The sequence below is a fragment of the Macaca thibetana genome, chromosome 1, assembly GCF_024542745.1.
Source record: "Macaca thibetana thibetana isolate TM-01 chromosome 1, ASM2454274v1, whole genome shotgun sequence".
Lineage (NCBI taxonomy): Eukaryota > Metazoa > Chordata > Mammalia > Primates > Cercopithecidae > Macaca > Macaca thibetana.
In genome coordinates, this window is record NC_065578.1 from 166870527 (window position 1) to 166890337 (window position 19811).

At 33.9% G+C, this 19811-nt stretch overlaps 1 protein-coding gene across 4 annotated transcripts in view; it reads left to right on the forward strand.

Moving 5' to 3' along the window:
- Positions 1–19811, forward strand: part of KCNT2 (potassium sodium-activated channel subfamily T member 2) — a 399106-nt gene that overhangs the window by 262822 nt on the left and 116473 nt on the right. For all 4 annotated transcript variants that reach the window (XM_050782689.1, XM_050782710.1, XM_050782700.1 and 1 more), the window contains exons 15-19: positions 333–482; positions 2180–2409; positions 9037–9250; positions 11793–11898; positions 16182–16354. In XM_050782689.1, coding sequence (XP_050638646.1) covers positions 333–482; positions 2180–2409; positions 9037–9250; positions 11793–11898; positions 16182–16354 — 873 coding nt within the window. The remainder of the gene's footprint in view (positions 1–332; positions 483–2179; positions 2410–9036; positions 9251–11792; positions 11899–16181; positions 16355–19811) is intronic.

Here is a 19811-nt window from a genome sequence, read left to right on the forward strand (position 1 = left end):
GTATAAAGAGTGACTGAAAGTTAAGTCCTGTATCTCAATGATTCATTATGAGAGTAAAGCTCTTCATTAGCTGGATCTTGAAAAGCTCCCACTTTCTAGAAAACTGCCATTTCTCAATCATATATATATATATACTATTAATTTCAAATTTTTTGTAGAAACTCTTGCATATAATGTCATCTTCAGAGTTCAAAGCATTACTCAGCTGCTTCTTTGGATTGTGCTTGCCAGTTCTTATACAGTTGAGAAACAGCTCTATGACAACTGTTTTTTAACCACATTCACTGTGTTTTCTTTTTGTGTGTGTGTATGTGTGTGTGCTTGTGTTGCAGAGAAGGCCAGCAATCGCCAGAACAATGGCAGAAGATGTACGGTAGATGCTCTGGGAATGAAGTCTACCACATTGTTTTGGAAGAAAGTACATTTTTTGCTGAATATGAAGGAAAGAGTTTTACATATGCCTCTTTCCATGCACACAAAAAGTATGTCTCTGCCTCAGAGAAAAATTAAAATATCAATCAGTCAAGCATACCATGTGGAAACTGTTTTCAAAAATAGAATGCATATTGTGCTCATGTGTTTAGGCATTCCGAAATTTTTGTCACAATATTACCCAATGTTGAAACATTTGAACCCTGGTGGCTGTATGGTCTCTATAAGACTGTCAGGAGTAAATTATAATTTATTAGGAATATTTCATTTAGCAACTTTTAAAGTCTTTTTAAAATATTTTAATCCATTAAGAATTTACAAACACATGAAAATCTTCTTCACAGATCTGAATTTTAAGATGTTGATTAGGAACCAAAACAAAATAACACTAATATTTCTAAAAACTATACATTAAAAAAAAAAAAATCTCTGATGGTGGCCCTTGTTTTGACCTGAGAAATAAGTTAAAAAATAAATAAAACTACCTTCCAATTTAAACGTAGAACTTTTTTTGCTTTTCCTTTTTAGAAAAAAAAAAAAAAAGGATTTACTTAAGAAATAAAAATGTATGTATATAATGAAAATAACATATTATCTGTATTAAATGTTTTAATGTAACACATTTTGGAGGATTTACAATATACCTATATAGTCTACTAATCTATTTTGTAATGTAGAGGAACCCCCAACTTATGATGCTTTGACTTACGATTTTTTGACCATGATAGTACAAAACAATAGCCATTTGGAAGAAACCATACTTCCTGTATCCATACAATCATTCTATTTTTCACTTTCAATAGAATATTCAATAAATTACATAAGATATTTAACACTTTATCATAAAACAGGCTTGGTATTAGATGATTTTGCCCAACTGTAGGCAACGTTAAGTGTTATGAGTATCTTTAAGGTTGGCTAGGTTAAAACTATGATATTTGTTAGGCTAGCTGTATAAAAAGCATTTTTTATTTAATAATATTTTCAACTTATGCTGGGTTTATCAAGGTATAACTTTATCATAAATCAAGGAGCTTCTGTATTAAACTTTACTTCTCAATGTAATTCTATTGATACATATACTTTTATTGCTTAAAAATATCTTTAAACTTGATTTAATTTGTAACACTTTAAGGCATGTTGAAATAAAAAGATTCAGGATAATTTGTGCTTTCAGGAAGCCCCCAAAAATACATAAGACATTTTTTGAGGATCCTGTTACATTTAAAGATTGCTATATTTTTCTGACTAAGTGCATACCTATTTTAGACTGTTTAAAAATATATAAATTTTTTCCTAAAATTTAAAGTAAACCAACTATGATAAATTCAGGGACCCTGGTTCTTTTAGGTGATCACGGGTAAGTTTCTTTCCTTTGGCCAACAGTTTTAAGCTTTTTATTTTATTTTTTTACCAAAGTAAGAAATGCTGTTTATGTTTTTTGACCAAAGTAAAATTGTTGTAAAAATTTGCAGAATAATATTGCCCTTAGTGTATACATGCACTCATGTTGCTTATGTTCTTCCATTCATTTTCATTAAAATGTAAATTTATAGTGGTCATAATCAGCTAAATTCGTTTTACAACACACTAAGCACATAGTTTTTTTCTGTAAAAATGAGGATCTTGAACTTCTAGGATCATTTCAAACTTCAAAATGCTATGATTTAAAACTTTTATTTTCCTCAGTCTTAATAATCATTTACTAATTTTCTTACAAACTCTTTTTTTTTTTTTTTAAATTAAGGTTTGGCGTCTGCTTGATTGGTGTTAGGAGGGAGGATAATAAAAACATTTTGCTGAATCCAGGTCCTCGATATATTATGAATTCTACAGACATATGTTTTTATATTAATATTACCAAAGAAGAGAATTCAGCATTTAAAAACCAAGACCAGCGAAGAAAAAGCAATGTGTCCAGGTCATTTTATCATGGACCTTCCAGATTACCTGTACATAGCATAATTGCCAGCATGGGTAAGTAAAAATGAATTGAAAATATCATTAATTTATTCCTAAAATAAAAAATAATGATAGATACAAATGCGTTTCGATTTTTGTTAAAAGTTTAAAGCAAATTTGAAGCATGCTGCATTTTGCAAACTCGGTATAATTAGGTATACAGAACATTTCTAAGTTGTGAATTTTTTAAACAATAAGATATTAGCCTACTGCGGTGGCGTGGGCCTATAATACCACCTATTGCAGAGGCTGAGATGGAAGAATTTTTGAGGCAGGAGTTTGAGAACAGCCTAGGCAACATAGAAAGACCCTGTGTCCAAAAAAAAAAAAAAAAAAAATCTAAGATATTACACAAACACAACCAACAATCATTTTATATTTCCCATAAGCTCCATACACTTTTTTTTTTTTTCTTTTTTTGAGACGGAGTCTCACTCTGTAGCCCAGGCTGAAGTGCAGTGGCACAATCTCGGCTCACCTCAAGCTCTGCCTCCCGGGTTCACGCCATTCTCCTGCCTCACCCTCCCCAGTAGCTGGGACTACAGGCGCCCGCCACCACGCCCAGCTGTTTTTGTGTTTTTTTTTTTTTTTTTTTTTAATAGAGATGGGGTTTCACTGTGTTAGTCAGGATGGTGTCGATCTCCTGAGCTCGTGATCCGCCCGCCTGGGCCTCCCAAAGTGCTGGAATTACAGGCATGAGCCACCCCGCCCGGCCAGCTTCATACACTTTTATGTATCTTTTTTAAGTTCTCTTTGTAATTATCATCAGCAAAGGTTATTTCAAATATTCTTCATTTTCTCAAAATTCTCTTTCCATCTCTACCTCATTCTCACCATTGAACTTGGCTTCTATGACACAGAAGAAAAAAGATAAAATAAAAAAAATCTTCATGCAAATAAGAATTTCCTTACGGTTTGGCTACCAACTATCTACAAACCTACAAACGTTTAGTATCTGTCACAAGGAAAATGTGCCCTTTTTAACATACTGATACATTCATTTATTCCATGAACCATGCTCTTGTTCCTCCTCAGAGACTTTACTCTGTAATCTATCCTCATTACCTAACTTCATTTTCTATTCAGAATCACTGGCTGGTCTCTCTCTCTCTCTGTCTCTCTCTCTGTCTCTCTCTCTCCCTTTCTCTCTCTCTCTCTCTCTCTCTCTGTGTGTGTGTGTGTGTGTCTTCATATCTCTGTGTGCACCATACACATGTAATTTTGAACCTTCTGTGATAACAACTTCAGAGACAAATTTCTCCAAAGTGTTGTGTTTAGTGGCAGACTTTAGATTTTATTGTTGTCCTATATCCATGATTCTATCCAGTTCAATCTGACACCTGCAGCCATATCACTGAAACTATTCAGGCAAGATCACCACTCTCCTCTTTGTCACTAAATCTAATGATTGTCTTCACAGTATATGACAAGAATATTGACCATGTTCTTCCTGAAACACTCTAATGACTTGTTTTCTGCATTGTGCACATTCATTTTCCTTGTGTGGTCACGTCTGTTCTCATGGATTCAGTTGTCCAAAAACTGATTATTCCTTTACCTAAAGCATTAACTCAACATCTATTTACAGCAACAGGAACTGTCTACTGGTTATTTCTATTTGAGTATTGCGGGAAAAACTAGCACAGCATATTCAAATTAAACTGATCTCTACACTCTCATTCAACACCATTTTCTCCTTCTCCTCCTTTTTTTCTTCTAAAAAACAGATGACAACATAATCCTTTGATTTATAAAGTCACAATTTTGACTTTTCAACACCCGCTCTTCTCATACCTCATAGTTAGCCAAATTCTATGAAATCTGACCGGTAGATAGCCCCTAGAATCATTCAGTTTTTTTTCCATGTCCACCACCAACATCATCGTGGTCTGTGCCTCCATCCTCCTCTCCCTGAACTGCAGGATCAACAACCTTGTCTTCTTTCCATGTCTCCAGCCTTGCCACCCTACACTCAATTCTCCACCCTGCCACCAGAGTAAAAAAATTTAAATACAATTTTGATAATATTTTCCTGAATAAATCACCTGCTTCATGCTACCCATTGGAAAAAAAGTCTAAATTCTATAGTGTGACTTAACTTATCAGTAGGTTTATAAGTTCTTGTTTGCATTATGCAATCCTAGTTTTCTTAAGTTCTTGTTTGCATTATGCAAACCTAGTTTTCTTAAGAATGTTCCAGTTTCTTAGGATTGTTCCAGTGTATATAATTGTCCTGATGTAATTATTAAAAGAACCCCCTTTTACTCTGCAGTATCCTAGTTTAGAAAATAAATTACTTAGTCATTTTCTTTATAGGCTTTTTATTAATGATATTTTCTGACTTTTCTAGCCCCACATTTTACCACACCTTCGCTGCTCTCCTAAGCTCCAAACATACTCACTTTCTTTCAGTCTTCACTCATTTTTTTTTTCACCAATGGGCCTTAAAACATTAAGTTTCCTCTGGCAGGAGCTATTCCTCACACCCCAACATTGCCTAAGTAAATATCACTCCCTCCAAACACAATGGTTCTACCTAGACTTTCTTAGGTAATCCTATTTGTCATTTACATATGTTTATTCTACAGTAGCAATATTCATTTTTTAATGTATTCAAAAAGTACTTATTGTGTGCCTAATATGTACCCAAAAAGGTATTTATTGAGTACCTAACATGTACCAATAACTCTCGTAAGTATTTGTGATAAAACGTTAGTGAAGAAACAAAGATCCTTCATTCATAGAGCTTACATTCTATTATGGAGAAGACAGGCAATAAGCAAAGTATATATAAAAAATAAATATATTACTTAATATGTTAGTGGGTTATAAGTTATAAAGGAAAAACTAAAAGAAGGAAGCAGAGCTAGTATAGGAGATAATTAATTGTGGGAGAAGCGGAGTTTTAAATGAAGTGGCTAGTAGGCCAGAAGGTGATGTTTGAGCAGATACCTGAAGGAAATGAGGAATTAGTCCTGTGGAGGTCTGGAGAAAGAGCATTCCTGGCAGAGATAACAGCTGGCACAAAGGCCCTAAAGTGGGAGCCTGGCTGGGGTGCCCCAGGAACAGTAAAAGGGCCCTTGTGCCTCAAGCACAGTAAATGCTGGAAGACTAGTAGGAGATGAGGAGGAACAAGTAGAAAGAGGCCAGATCCTGTAAGGATTATTTAAGTCCATATGAGGATTGCAGCTTCTACCCTCAGTGAAGTGGGAATTATTGCGAGGTTTTATGCAGAGCCATTGACCTGATCTCACCTATGCTGACTTGTTTTTGTACTCAACTCAGGCTGCTGTTGAAAATAAATGGTTTGGAGCAAGGATCAGACTATTTTCAAGTGGAAGTAGTAAGAAGGAGAAAATTCTGGATGTACTTTAGGATAATCAGGATTCCTTAACAAATGAAATTGAACTGTGAGAAAAAGAGAAGTGTGAATAAACATAAGGTTTTTGGATTAAGCAACTGGAGAAAGGGAATGGTCATAAATTGAGAGGAAAGCCTAGGGGGAATGCAGGTTTTGGCAGAGCGGGGGAGGTCCAGGGAAGATAAAAGAGTATTTTGGAACACCTTGAAGATGTCTAACAGGAGGTTAGATGTAAGAGTCTAGATTTCAGGAAAGAGAGAGAGGCTGAAAAAGTAAATTTTTTATTTCTGAGCTTATGTATACATTTAAAGCCATAAGACTGAATGAAGTCATTGAGGAAATAAGTACAGGCAGGAAAAAAATAAAAGACAAAGAACAGACCTCTGCAGTATACTAAGATTAAGTATCAGGGGGATGAGAAGAAACCGGCAAAGGAGACCAAAGAGGAGCTACTGGCAGGATAGTAGGAAAACCCAATGAGTCTGGTGTCCTGGAATCCAAGTGAGCTAAGTGCATCAAGAGAACACCATGGTAAGCCATGTCAAATGTTACCAATGGGTAATATAATGTAAGGACTGAGAAGTGTCAATTGACTTTAGCAATGCAATGATCATTGTTCACCCTCATAAGAGTTGTTTCAATGGAGTGGTGGTGGACAATGCTAGATTGGAGTGCACTTGGGAAAGAATGGTAGAAGATAAATTAGAAACCATAGGTCTGGACAGCTCTTAAAACCTCTCACTGCAAAACGGAGAAAATTAATGGAATTGTAACTTGTGTTGAAAGTACAAGCAAGTAAGAAAGGCACAGAGATTGAGGGTTTGTATAATAGATTGTATGTAATTATAGGCCATGGAACTTAATTTAAGTAAAGAAGTGAAAAGATGTATTTTGGTTAAAAAAAGACTGAAAGGATAGTGGATTAATTAATTCTAATTCCAATGAAAATCAAGAGGGAAAGAGCTGGAAAGTCAAGGTACAGGTGTCAAAGAGTGAGATGCCAGAAGGAGAGATGATGTGCAGCAAGTAATAATTACAAAAGCTAAGGTGTGACCATGAGCGTGAATGACTGAAGAGTGATAGTAAAAAGAAAGCCATTACTAGAGAGCAGGACAAGGAGCTGAGTCTGCAATGTTGGAAGAATCGTCTATGTGTATGGTGAAACTGCCAAAAATCAGGACAGACATTGTGGAGAGACTACTAATGATGCAAGAGCTAAACTGTCCGGGTGTATTCAGTTGCATAGGTATAGATATGGGGAACATGGAGAGTTTAACTTAACCAGGGTTCTATTTTGTCAAGAGGGTGGAATGAATAAAAAATGTATCAAGGGATCCAAGGGTATATGCAAGAAAATAAATCATAATGCTTACACATGGAATTTAGGATAGGTAAGAAGAGAAGAGAAAACATCGAGGGAATGAGAGAGACAAACTCTGGTATCATTAGTAGAATTGAAATTCCATCTTGGTAAATCATAGCTAGTGTTGGAAAATCAGTGAGAGTGACCTGAACAAACAAGAAATAGTGGTGGTCAAAGAGTGAATGTATAAAAATGTGTGCAACATTGTTTTTATTGGGTCTAATAAACTACTATGGAAGTGAAGGGCTGAGATAAGGTAAACATTTCTTCAGTTCATGTTATTATAATGAGGAAGAAGGTTGGAAGGTCAGAGATTTGAGGAAAGAGGAATTTTAAATAGTCGTGTGCTGCATAAAGACAATTCAGTCAATGATGGATGACATATACAATGTTGGTCTCATAAGATTGTAATACCATATTTTTACTGTACCTTTTCTATATTGAGATTACCATTGTGTTAGAATTGACTGCACCACTCAGTATAGTAACATGCTGTACAGATTTGCAGTCTAGGAGCAGTAGGCTATACCATATAGCCTAGGGGCAGTAGGCTATACCTATACCAAATAGTAATAGGCTATACCATACAGCCTATGCACCATATAGCCTAGTGCTACCTCCTCTAGGTTTGTGTAAGTATACTCTATGATGTTTGAATATTGAAGAAATCACCAAATGATAGATTTCTCAGAACATATCCCCCCTTTTAAGCAATGCATGACTGTAATTGTTTCAAAGAATGGGACAGAGCAAAGACTAACAACTTTTAGAAGGATGACCAGGTGCCACTGAGTGCATAAATGAAATGAGTAATTATGAAATATGATGTCTTTCATCATTATTTTCTCCAGAAGGAGAGGAACCTCAATTTTTCATAAATGGATATTAAAATTAATTTGTAAATTTCGATAAAATTCACAAAGGGAATTGCTTCTTCCTCCTTCTATGCCTTGAGTGCCTCAACTATTCAATAACCTTAAGCCACTTGGGCTTGGGGTTGCCATTCTTTCTACCTCCAGGTATTTCCATGACTTGTGTGTTCCTTATTGTATTTCAGGTCAAAAATCAAATGTCCTAGCTTCACAGTGGCCTTCTTTCCTACCAAATAAAAATTCCATTCCTCTCCCTGCATGCTACTGATCATTATCTACAATTATCCATTTATTGGTCTACTTGCTACATACAGCTTTCATCTTGTAGAAACTTTTTGTCTTCTCTACAGATCTCAAGTACCTGGAACAGTGCTCCCCTTATGTGGCACTCAATAAATATTCATTTAATAAAAAATAAGTGTAACCCATTAGTAGTTCCGATATTTTAAAAAGTGGTCACAAATCAATTACAAAAAGATAACTCGATAGAAAAGGGAACTCTTGAACCCGGGAGGCAGAGGTTGCAGTGAGACGAGATTGTGCCACTGCACTCCAGCCTGCAGTATTGAGTGATACTCTGTCTTCAAAAAGGAAGAAAAAAAAAAAAAAAAGAAAAGAAAAAGAAAAGGGGGGAAGACATAATGAAACATTCGCAAAATGGACATGGTCAACAACAAAATAATACATTTTAAATAAATATAAATTGAAACATCAGGATGTACTTTTTCACTTTAAGTTTTTATATACTTCAGGATTTTACAAATCTTATGTTTCATGATGTAGAGCAACACTCTGCAAATACACTTTTGTGCAAATAGAGATTTTTTTGTCCAGGAAAATGCCTGCATGCAAAAGAAATACTTAGCTATTAGAACTAAAATTACACACACATAAATGTGTGTGTGTATATATATATCTGTGTGTGTGGTGTGTGTGTATATATATATCTTGATTATGTTCATTATATTTCATATTTCATTTAACCTTCAACACTAGTGATCAATATGGCAAACGCCTTGATAAATTTTCATGTTTTATTGTTTTAGGTACCGTGGCTATAGACTTGCAAGACACAAGCTGTAGATCAGCAAGTGGCCCTACCCTGTCTCTTCCTACAGAGGGAAGCAAAGAAGTAAGAAGACCTAGCATTGCTCCCGTTTTAGAGGTTGCAGATACATCATCGATTCAAACATGTGATCTTCTAAGTGACCAATCAGAAGATGAAACTACGCCAGATGAAGAAATTTCTTCAAATTTAGAGTATGTTCAGATCCTCTGAGGAGTAAGATTACTGGGCTTTGTGCTAATGTCTTTAAGTATTTTCTTTAGGTACCTTCCCACTAGGTAAGGAGCTAATGATCTTTCCTTCTGAACATCATAGTATCATTCCTGTATACTTCTACCAAAACACACTGCTAGTAGCCAGTATCTCAAGTTTCTGGCTTCAATATATATTTCCAGTCTCTTTTTGCTCTTAATGTTTTATTCTCAAGGAGGAAAAAAAGATAAATCAGTGTTCTCAAGATATAAACTTCATTTTCATAATTGTATGCTTTTTATAGCATATTGTACTTTATACTTTGAATTTACTTTATTACACATTCGTATTGAAGTTCAATTATTCAATGAAATGAAAATGCAGCCCCCTCCATTAAGCTTTTCTTACTTATCTCAGCGTTCAGCACTTTCATACACTATGCATTAATTAATATTTTAAATGTATGTTAAAAAGGAGTACTGTTTCCCTTTTCTAAGCTTCAATAATAATAGAGTATCAATCTATATAGTATTAATCACATTGTAGCCTGCAGTAGAGTTTGTTTACAGGTCTTATTCCACATATTAAATTGTGATTCTTCAGGAAAACACAGCAGTCCACAGCCTTGACTGTGGAGTCCTAAGGACATTGTTTGCCATGCCAGTTCCATTTGATATTGGTTATGTACAAGTGACTTTAATTAAAAAAAAAAAAACAAAACACTGGCGGCTGGGCACAGTGGCTCACACCTGTAATCCCAGCACTTTGGGAGACTGAGATGGGTGGATCATTTGAGGTCACGAGATTGAGACCAGCCTGACCAACATGGTGAAACTCCATCTCTACTAAAAATATATAAATTAGCTAGGAGTGGTGGTGCATGCCTATAATCCCACCTACTTGGAAGGCTGAGACAGGAGAATCCCTTGAACTCAGGAGGTGGAGGTTGCAGTGAGCTGAGATCCTGCCACTACAGTCTAGCCAGGGTGACAGTGTAAGACTCTGTCAAACAAAACAAAACAAAACAAAAAAACTGGCCAATAACTCACCTGTAAACTCAGTGTAATTACTACTTCATAAAGCTATGAAGTGATTACTTGAGGTAATAGAGAACAAGTGCTTATGCCAAATCAATGTTTTCTGCAGAGTAAGTATTCAATTACTATTAATTACTATTAGTCGTAGTATGGTAGTATGGTTATTAGTGGCATTGGTAATATAATCTCTAACATTTCTTCCAGTATCTTTAAGTAATATTGAATTGAACTAAAAAGAACTTAAATATCATTGATGCTTGAAAATATTCTTTGTTCTAATTCCTCCCACTTAAAAAATTATTGTAAGAAAAGTTGATGTACCCACAAAACCAAATCTATTCTCCAAAAAATTAATGGATAGAGTCCTCAAATATATTTGGAATCTAGGATGGGAACAGGGAGAGGTTTGGCAACCAGTGTCTTCACAGGAAACCGTGTTTTGGAATGCGATTGAAATTCTTTCTTTACATTTCTTAAAAATTGAGAGGTAATTTTTTTTTAATTCTAGAAAAATGAAAGAGATGTTGCAGTAATTGCAGAGATTACCAACTTCTAAATTTACAAAATTTTACCCTCTAATTTTATCTCTCAGTCAATGAAGTTTATTTCCTGAAAACACTGATTTGCATATCTTCTTTAAGATAAAACAGTTTTAACTAGGTCTGAAATTTTATGGCTTAGCAGGTAAATTTGTTAAAACCAAACACTCTTATTGGGTAAGGGAATATTCACTAAATTTTATTTTGTTGCCTAATTTTCATTTATGCTGCTGTGTTTTAGAAGTTTCATTCTGAAAGTCAGTATAGCCGAAATATGCATTTGGCTGTTTTTTAAAAGTCAGCAAGCTAAATGTCTCTGATAATGTTTTAAGCATGATTCCAACAGAAACCATGTTTTTAACCAATTAATTCAGTTATTGATCCTTTTCAGTTATGCATTTATGTCTACTAAATACAGATAGAGCAAATCATAATAATGCATTTTGCTTTAAATGTATGTTGTAAAAATTAACATTACTATTTTTTTTTTTTAAATAAAAATCTTCTAAGCTGTGAGTTAGCAAACTTTTTCTGGAAAGGAACAGCCAGTTAATATTTCAGGCTTTTTGACCCCTGTTGCAACTACTAACTCTGTTATCAAAGCACAAAAACACCTATACACAATACATATGTGAGTGAGAGTGGCTGAATTACAATAAACCTTTATTTATAGATTCTGAAATTTGAACTTCATATAATTTTCACATGACATGAAATACTAGTTTGACTTTTTCCAACCATTTAAAAATACAAAAACAACCCTCAGCTTGCACAACCATGTGGTGGGTCATGTTTGACCCTGGGGCCACAGCTTGCCTACCTCTCTTCTTAACTACCTCTTTATCAAAATATAATTGCAACACAGAGTTATTGATTATAATGTTATTAAAACAGAGGAACATGTCAGTAACTTAATTTGCCAAATTTGCATGCCTTATCCAAGGGTAATATTTTGTATTGTTTTACAGATATGCTAAAGGTTACCCACCTTATTCTCCATATATAGGAAGTTCACCCACTTTTTGTCATCTTCTTCATGAAAAAGTACCATTTTGCTGCTTAAGATTAGACAAGGTAAGTACTTGTTGCTGCTATTTTGTTCACAAAATAAAATTATAGCATTTTATAATGACATAATGTAAGTAATTTATACAGCATTTTGATTACAATATGTTTAAGGGGTATTGGTATTATCTTTTCCAATGTAAATTTACATAAAGTGGTCAGTTTTACTTTTTTAACTGCACTGATGATTACCCAAATGCTTTAGTCTTCTACTAAATTAGCCTAATGGATCTGCTAGTCATGTTGTTAAAGAGGAAAATAAGGTACCAAATCTCATCCCTACGAACCCTCAACATCCAAAATCTCCAAAAATCATTTTGGCCAAAAGTGCATTATTTATTTTACCATTATTACTTTATATCTTGTTATGGAACCCCTTGACATGATGGGAAGAGTAAGTCCATGTGTTAGACACAAAGATTCGTTTATGACTAAAGTGAAAGCTCATATTAGAGTCTTGCCTAATATTTCCTTTCTCAAAGTTTTACTGTCATTTTTGGACCAAGAGAAACTGTCCAAAAGGTAAAAATTCTAAGAATGCTAGAGGTTTTATCTTTTTTCACAGTGCAGCCATTGGGCTTGACTGGTATGAGTTTATTCTCTTGAAGAATAACAACACTGATAAAAGGAAGAACCTTATATTCACAGCCCCTAGAGATTCAGGTGTGCCACTAATTCTAACTAGGAACTTTTTCTTTTACGTTACATTTTGAAGTTACAGTTAAAATCTCAGCTCTCCACCTAGAAGTCATGTAAAATGGGCAACTAACTTCACCAAGTTTCAGTTTCCTCACCCATAAAGTGGATATTATTTTAATATGAACCTCATAGGGCTCTTATAGGGATTATATAATTTAGTACATGTTTAATAAAGTGCAAGAAACTTAATAACTGAGTTGGTGCTTAATACATTTTGTTAATATTCTTGCTATTATTTTTTATATGATAAATATTATAAATTTTGACTGTTACTATCAATCTTGAGGCAGAAGACTTAGAGAACATCAGAAAATTCTTGCCTTTATTTCCCTGAAGTTGCTTTAAGAATCTTTGTCATTACTCTGAAATATTCATCTGGGCCCATTGAGATGGATGATTCTGTCCTTCGAGACCATATTATATATATATAGGTTTCATTGTATATATATAGGTTTTTATATATATATAGTGTGTATATATAGTGTGTGTATATATAGGTTTCCCATATATGTATATAGGTTTCAGTCGAATGATATTCTGTCCCTCAAGACTGAATATATATATAGGTCTCTTTCAAAAAAATATATATATATGTATTGATCTTGAGGGACAGAATCATCCATCTCAGTGGACCCAGATGAATACATATATTTATATATTTACTTTAATATTATGAAGCACTTGACATTTCTGGCCAGCTATGCATTTTCAGTAACATTAATAAACCCTAAATTTCAAGGCCCTTCCCCCACATTGACTCCTTTTAAGACTAATATTATTTATAATATTTTTGTTATTTTCTTTATGGATAAATCTTAAAATAATATATGCTTCAGTCACGACAAAACTTGGATTCACTTCTGGTTTTATTTCTTTTAATACATAGTTAAAATAGAAAAATATTACGAGACAAAAAAGTGGAAATAATTTATCTCCAAACAGGGATCCCATTCTAACTGAAAGGCTAAACTTTCAGAGAACAGGATTGGTGGAGGCACAATAAGAGGATCTTTTAATATCAAAATGTTAAAATGCTTCATTTACCATATTAATGAAGCAAAATTTCTGGGTGTTGCTGATTGACTAGTAATACCTGGAATTATTGGTTACTTAGGTACCATTAGACTGATAGAAGGTGGTCTGCTATGTAAATGAGCACCCACTTTGGGATTATAGGAACAGTATGGGATTATGCAGCTGACTCTACTGTGTCTGTGAAGTGTGTGAGTTGGGATCGCGTTATCCAATTTATTCTGTGTCAGTATCAGTGGGACTGGTGTCCTGGTCAGTGTTTATGAACACTAAATTCTCTGTTCTCTGCTCTTTGTTTCCCTATTAATTAAGCTATTTCTAAATCTCCTTAGGGAAAGGTATTTTTTCCTTTGTTGATCTCATAAATATTGACATCCTTGATGACCCAAACATCAGCTTAACACTATTCTTGTTGCATGCGTGATCTCTTTCTGAGTGACTTTATTTCTTTATATTACTCCAGATTCTGCTTATAGTTCTCCAAGAACCCTTTCAATAAAGACTTGTTGCCCTTGTTCTTACCATTTCCTTTGTTCTCCATTCTTTCTTATACCTTAAAAGTTCCTTCTGGATTCATTTTCCTGCTTCCTAGATTACCATCTTTAGAAATTCTGTTAAAGAGATGCTATTGGTGGTGAATCCTTTTAATTATGGTTTCCCTTCAAATGTTCTTATTTTGTACTCATTCTTGAAAGACGGTTTACTTTGTGTCCAAGTCCAGGCTACTAGTTTAGTTTTTTTTTTCTTTTTTCTTTTAGCACTTTAAGGACTTTACTTACTGCCTTCTGTGCTCCAAATAATGGCTGAAAAGTCAGCTACCATTAGAATTGTTTTTTTGTTTGTTTGTTTGTTTTTGCTGTTGTTTTTGTTGTTGATGCGGCTCTTTTCTGTGTGTCTGCTTTTAAGATCGCATTTGGTTTTTCATCACATCTCAAAAACTCTCAGTCAATATTTGCTTGAATAAGGTATCTTTCTGATTCTCTCTTAGCTCTTTTTCAGATATTCTGATTAAATAAATGTTAGATATTCTCACGATAGCTTCCAAGTCTGAATTTTTTCACCCTAGGTTCTGTTTCTTTTCTTCTCTACCTTTTGTTTTGGTTCCTATCTTCCATTCTGTCCTTCACATGATCCCTTTGGCTGAATCTTATGTGGAATTTAAATAATCTTTTGAGTTACACTCTTTAGTTGGAGAAGATACAGAGAAATAGATTTAGATATTATTTTTAACATCTACCTGCTAGATGTTATTTTAAATAGACTCTTGTTCTTTTCTCATGCTTTAAATGCTTTCTTTTATTTCTTTGAACATGTTAAATGTGCACATTTTGTATTCTGAATTTAATCACAAAATTCATAGTCTTTGTGGGTCTAGTTATCTTGTTATGATTGTTTCTGTTTACTCATGGTGCCTTGTTTTCACCAGTGTTTTTTATTTTTTTATTAAAGAATAATGGCAAAGAATATTCCAGAAGTGTCTGAGTATGGTGGCTCATGCCTGTAATCCCAGCATTTGGGGAGGCTGAGGTGGGTGGATTGCTTGAGCCCAGGACCCCATATCTACAAAAATACAAAAGCAGTTGAGCGTGCTGGTGCCCACCTGTAGTCCCAGCTACTCGGGAGGCTGAGGTGGGAGAATCACCTGAGCCTGGAAAGTTGAGGTTTCAGTGAGCAATGATTGTGCCACCTCACTCCAGCCTGGGTGACAGGAGTGATGCCTTGTCTCAAAAAAAAAAAAAAAAAAAAAAAGATCAGAATATTCCAGAGAATTAACTAATCTCAACCCACATGAAGAGATCAGAATATTCCAGAGATTTAGCTAATCTCAACCCACATAAATAAGAAATGCACATAAAGACATGTAAAAGTAAAATAGCAGAACATCAAAACAGTTCTCCATGCGTATAATTTAGCTGAAAATAATATTGGGTTAACAGTGGTAATTCTGTCAAATTCTAGACTCCATGAAGTAGCAAAACGCCCTTAGCTCAACGATGAGTTTTTGATAATGCTTTGTTCTTGTTTTTCTTGGTGTTATTGGGTATTTTACTTTAGAGTATTTGCATCATTACCTTGCCAGCTCAACTATGTATGTAGACAGTTAGGGGTTTTGTTTGTTTGTTTGTTTCGTTTTGTTTTTCACTGTTTTCTTTTCTTCATCACTTTAAGCATTTGGTACTGGGAATGTTCCCCAAGTTATGTAATTATGATATTACTATATTTCTGGAAATGAAAGTCAGAGAAAATAAATTTGTAAGAGTGTATACCTCAATGTCTTCTAGCAGAAAGCTTTAGTTTATGATAGAACAAGCACACACACAAAATGTTGGGGCTTTCAGCATCAAGCTACAAACCTGCAGTTCATTTTCCTTGGCCATGCATACTTTTATTTCTTGCTGCAGGTTGCAGAAATGAGCACAGAGAAATGTAACTATTTTCAAATTTATTAGAAAATAAGGATTTACATGGTTAAATTTTACATTTTCATACAAATTAATTTTTTTTCCAAATTTTAATGAAGTATAAAAATGACATTTCAATGTATACTTTTTCTTCTGTAGAGTTGCCAGCATAACTACTATGAGGATGCAAAAGCCTATGGATTCAAAAATAAACTAATTATAGTTGCAGCTGAAACAGCTGGAAATGGATTATATAACTTTATTGTTCCTCTCAGGGCATACTATAGACCAAAGAAAGAACTTAATCCCATAGTACTGCTGTTGGATAACCCGTAAGTATATTTTAATATACACGAACAAGATAAACTGTATTTAATAGTATATTAATGTATATCAAAAATAATTGCCTGTAATATGCTGGTAGTATTTTAAATCAGATACATTATGGTACATGATTCATTGGGAGTTATATTCTGTGCTGTGATACAAAATATATCATTGAATATGATTTTGTTTCATAAATACTACTTAAAACTGGGATATTCTGAGAATTTTATTTAAAACTGTTTTGCAAGTGGTCATCTACTCATAATACCACAGGAAACAGTCCACTGAAATAATTACTGCAATTTTCCTTAAATTAATCAACTAGCCTGACAAATCTCTGCCAAAACTGGACAATTTTTTTTTGTCTTTCTAAAGAACCATTAATTATCAGAGAAGCATTTACTGATCCATTTTTATGTGTTATAACACAAAGCATCATCAGAGGTTATTATGATCGGACCACTGTTAAACCATACATTCTATGACATAATAGAAGTAATGCTTTACCATGTGCATTTATTTTGAAAATATTGGATTGGTTTACTTTTGTTAAATGGGACTACTTAAGCATTTCAAAATTCTTATGCAAATATAAATATGGGTCACTGAATGCGACGGTCAAAGCCATTTTATTCTAAAATTATAATATCCGTCTCTGTGACTGGAAATTAGTAGCAGGTGGTCTTCAGATTAATACCATATTTTAGGATTGTCTCACTCTCCTCATCCATTCGAATGTGATGCAAATGTCAAGATGAACTATTAATAAATGAGGCCAAATTCTGTTGCCTTGTCTCTGCCTTTCAAAATTATCAAAGTTCTCCTTAAGAGAGACATCTCCCCAATACATTATAACTTTATAGTGTTGCTTATTCTCACTATACCAATATCAAAATGCTTATTGATGCAACTTTCTTAGCATCATCATTATAAGAATAATCGACTGCAAAAATTTATCACACTTGTAGAATTTTCATTTGAAGAATTTTTAGATATGATTACTCAATGACGTTTTCTATACTTCTTTGGCATCTAAGGAAAGTTGAGGCATATTTAGGGTAAATGAACAGAAACTTGGACCAAATTTCAGAAGAAATAAAAGCTTGTTAAAATGAATTTCAGAACAATCAAAGTTGTGTTGTGGGACGGCCATGGCAATGCAGTGTTTGTAAATCACTTCTTTCAAACATAACCTTAATTCTGAAGCATCACTGGTAGGAAGCTCCAAGGAATTGGCTGAACTGCCACACAAGAGATGCCTAACTATGTGAGTTCAAAAACTATGTCAGCTTTTGCCTTCTTTTGCTTATGATGAGTCCATTGTCCTGAGAGTGGAAGTTAAGACAACGGCATTTGCAAACATTGGGTTAGAGTAGCTCCATGTTGTATGGCTTGGATCAAACTGGATCAATTCAGGTACCAGGTTACAGACAGGAATATAGGAAGTGGATTGAGAAGAAAGTGAAACTGTGCTTACAGCATCGTTCTGATAGGACTAAGGACAAAACTGTACGTTCCTCCTGTTTACATAGTTTCAAGATAAAGTTGTGTAACTTTATCTTGATAGATGTGTAAACCTCCCTACCAAAAATCAGTCTCTTCATATTTGGGACTGGAGTTCACTCTATGAACAGAGATGGACTCCTCATTTTCAATTTTCAGTCTTGCTAGGTAATCTTATCTCAAATCTCTTAAGTCTCCATTTTCGCCATCACACAGGTGACAGGAGCTAAGCAGTGTTTTACTTGTATGTTTTATGTAGATTTTAGAGTCGCTATAACCAAATCAATCCCTTTCTGTTTGGTTTTGAATAAACAGGTTACAGAAATGTCTGATTATTGAATGATTGATTTATTTGTATATTAAGATTAAAAAATCAATTCTGTGTTGTTCAAGATTGATCAATGATCAATCACATTGATCAATGATTGATCAATCACAGAACAATCTGAAAACTCCACCTCTCTTAATTACTGACAACCAGTTAGTATTTCTCTATAAACATATATGTGGCTTTTATCAGAGAATAATTCATATGAATAAGACCATAAAGATTATTCAATAAAGTTAATACTATTTACCTTTATCCTCTGTTCATAATTATAATGACTATTGGTCATTTACTACATGTCAGTCTTCATACTACACACTTTAATTTACATTTAGTTGCACAAGTCACATATTGACATTACAGTGATGATTTAGTCTTAGAGAGATGTGCCAAACAGTTTAAAATCTCAAATTAAGATGTAAACATTTAAATAAATCGAAAGCTGTGTGAGGTGGCTACAACGCTGTCTCTTATTTTAAGAGGATGTAAAAGAGACACAAAGAACGTGAATGACCTTTTTCACGGTCAATTCTTGGATTAGACCTTTCTACGAAATTTCTGTTTTATTTTTCTTTCAACTTACAGGTTTTGATATATGAAAAATACATGTTGCTTGCTCATACTTTCTGAAAACAAGAATATATCTTAACTTTGGATTATTTTTGCATTGAAAGTTCCCTTTGCCTTCCTAATGGCTTACATTTGGAAATCCAACAATCCACATTATATTGTTATTAAATCATTCTTGTAGGGTTTGACTTTATTTCAAAGGGTTAGATTGAAAGTGCATGCTGGAAAATCTATTAGCTTTCTGTGTACTTCCCGAAAGTAGTGTCAAACATTCTTATTTGTTGTCCTCTGTTCCTTTGGTTAAGAGTGAGGAAACTAAAACTAAACACCAATTAACAATGTTCCAGTAAGTTTTATGCAATTCTTTTTTTTTTTTCTTTCTTTTTTTTTTTTTTTTTAAACAATGAGATGCCCATTGCTCTGAAATGGAGAACATTTTGCAATCTATTCTACAATATTACAAAAAAAAACGAGGCTTTCTTCTTTACAATATTTTCATGTTATGGGAATTCCTACAATGATGATTGCATACACTTCTAGAATTATTAGTTAGTTTTGAAGGTTTGACTTGACTTTAATTTCACATGCTTACAGCTGAAAATCAGTACATGGCTATTTTTAAAAATTAGTTGAAAGTCCAATTAATTCAATATAACAGAAATAAATAATAGCAGATGTAACAAGCAAGGAATTTTAAAATGTAAATTAAATTTATAATATTCATACACATAATATGCCAAAATAAGTGTTCACAATGTTTTCAAATATAAAGCTTTCTAGATCTCAAATGTAATTAAATAAAACTCAGTCATATTGAAAAGCATCTTTCAGTTGGTACTGGTTCATTAGAGCTGGTGTCAGTTCTGATCGGTTGGCCATCTGTTCTGTTTGGTCTGTTGTGCCATACTGATTTTAAATATTTTGATTACCACCCCAACCTTAAAGGTCATCTAGTCATTTTTAACATCATCTCATGTGAAAGACAGAAAAGCAAGTCAAAAGCTAGAATATATTATCCAAAGCTACATAAGGATGAAGTGAAAGATCCAGGCTTTTGCTCT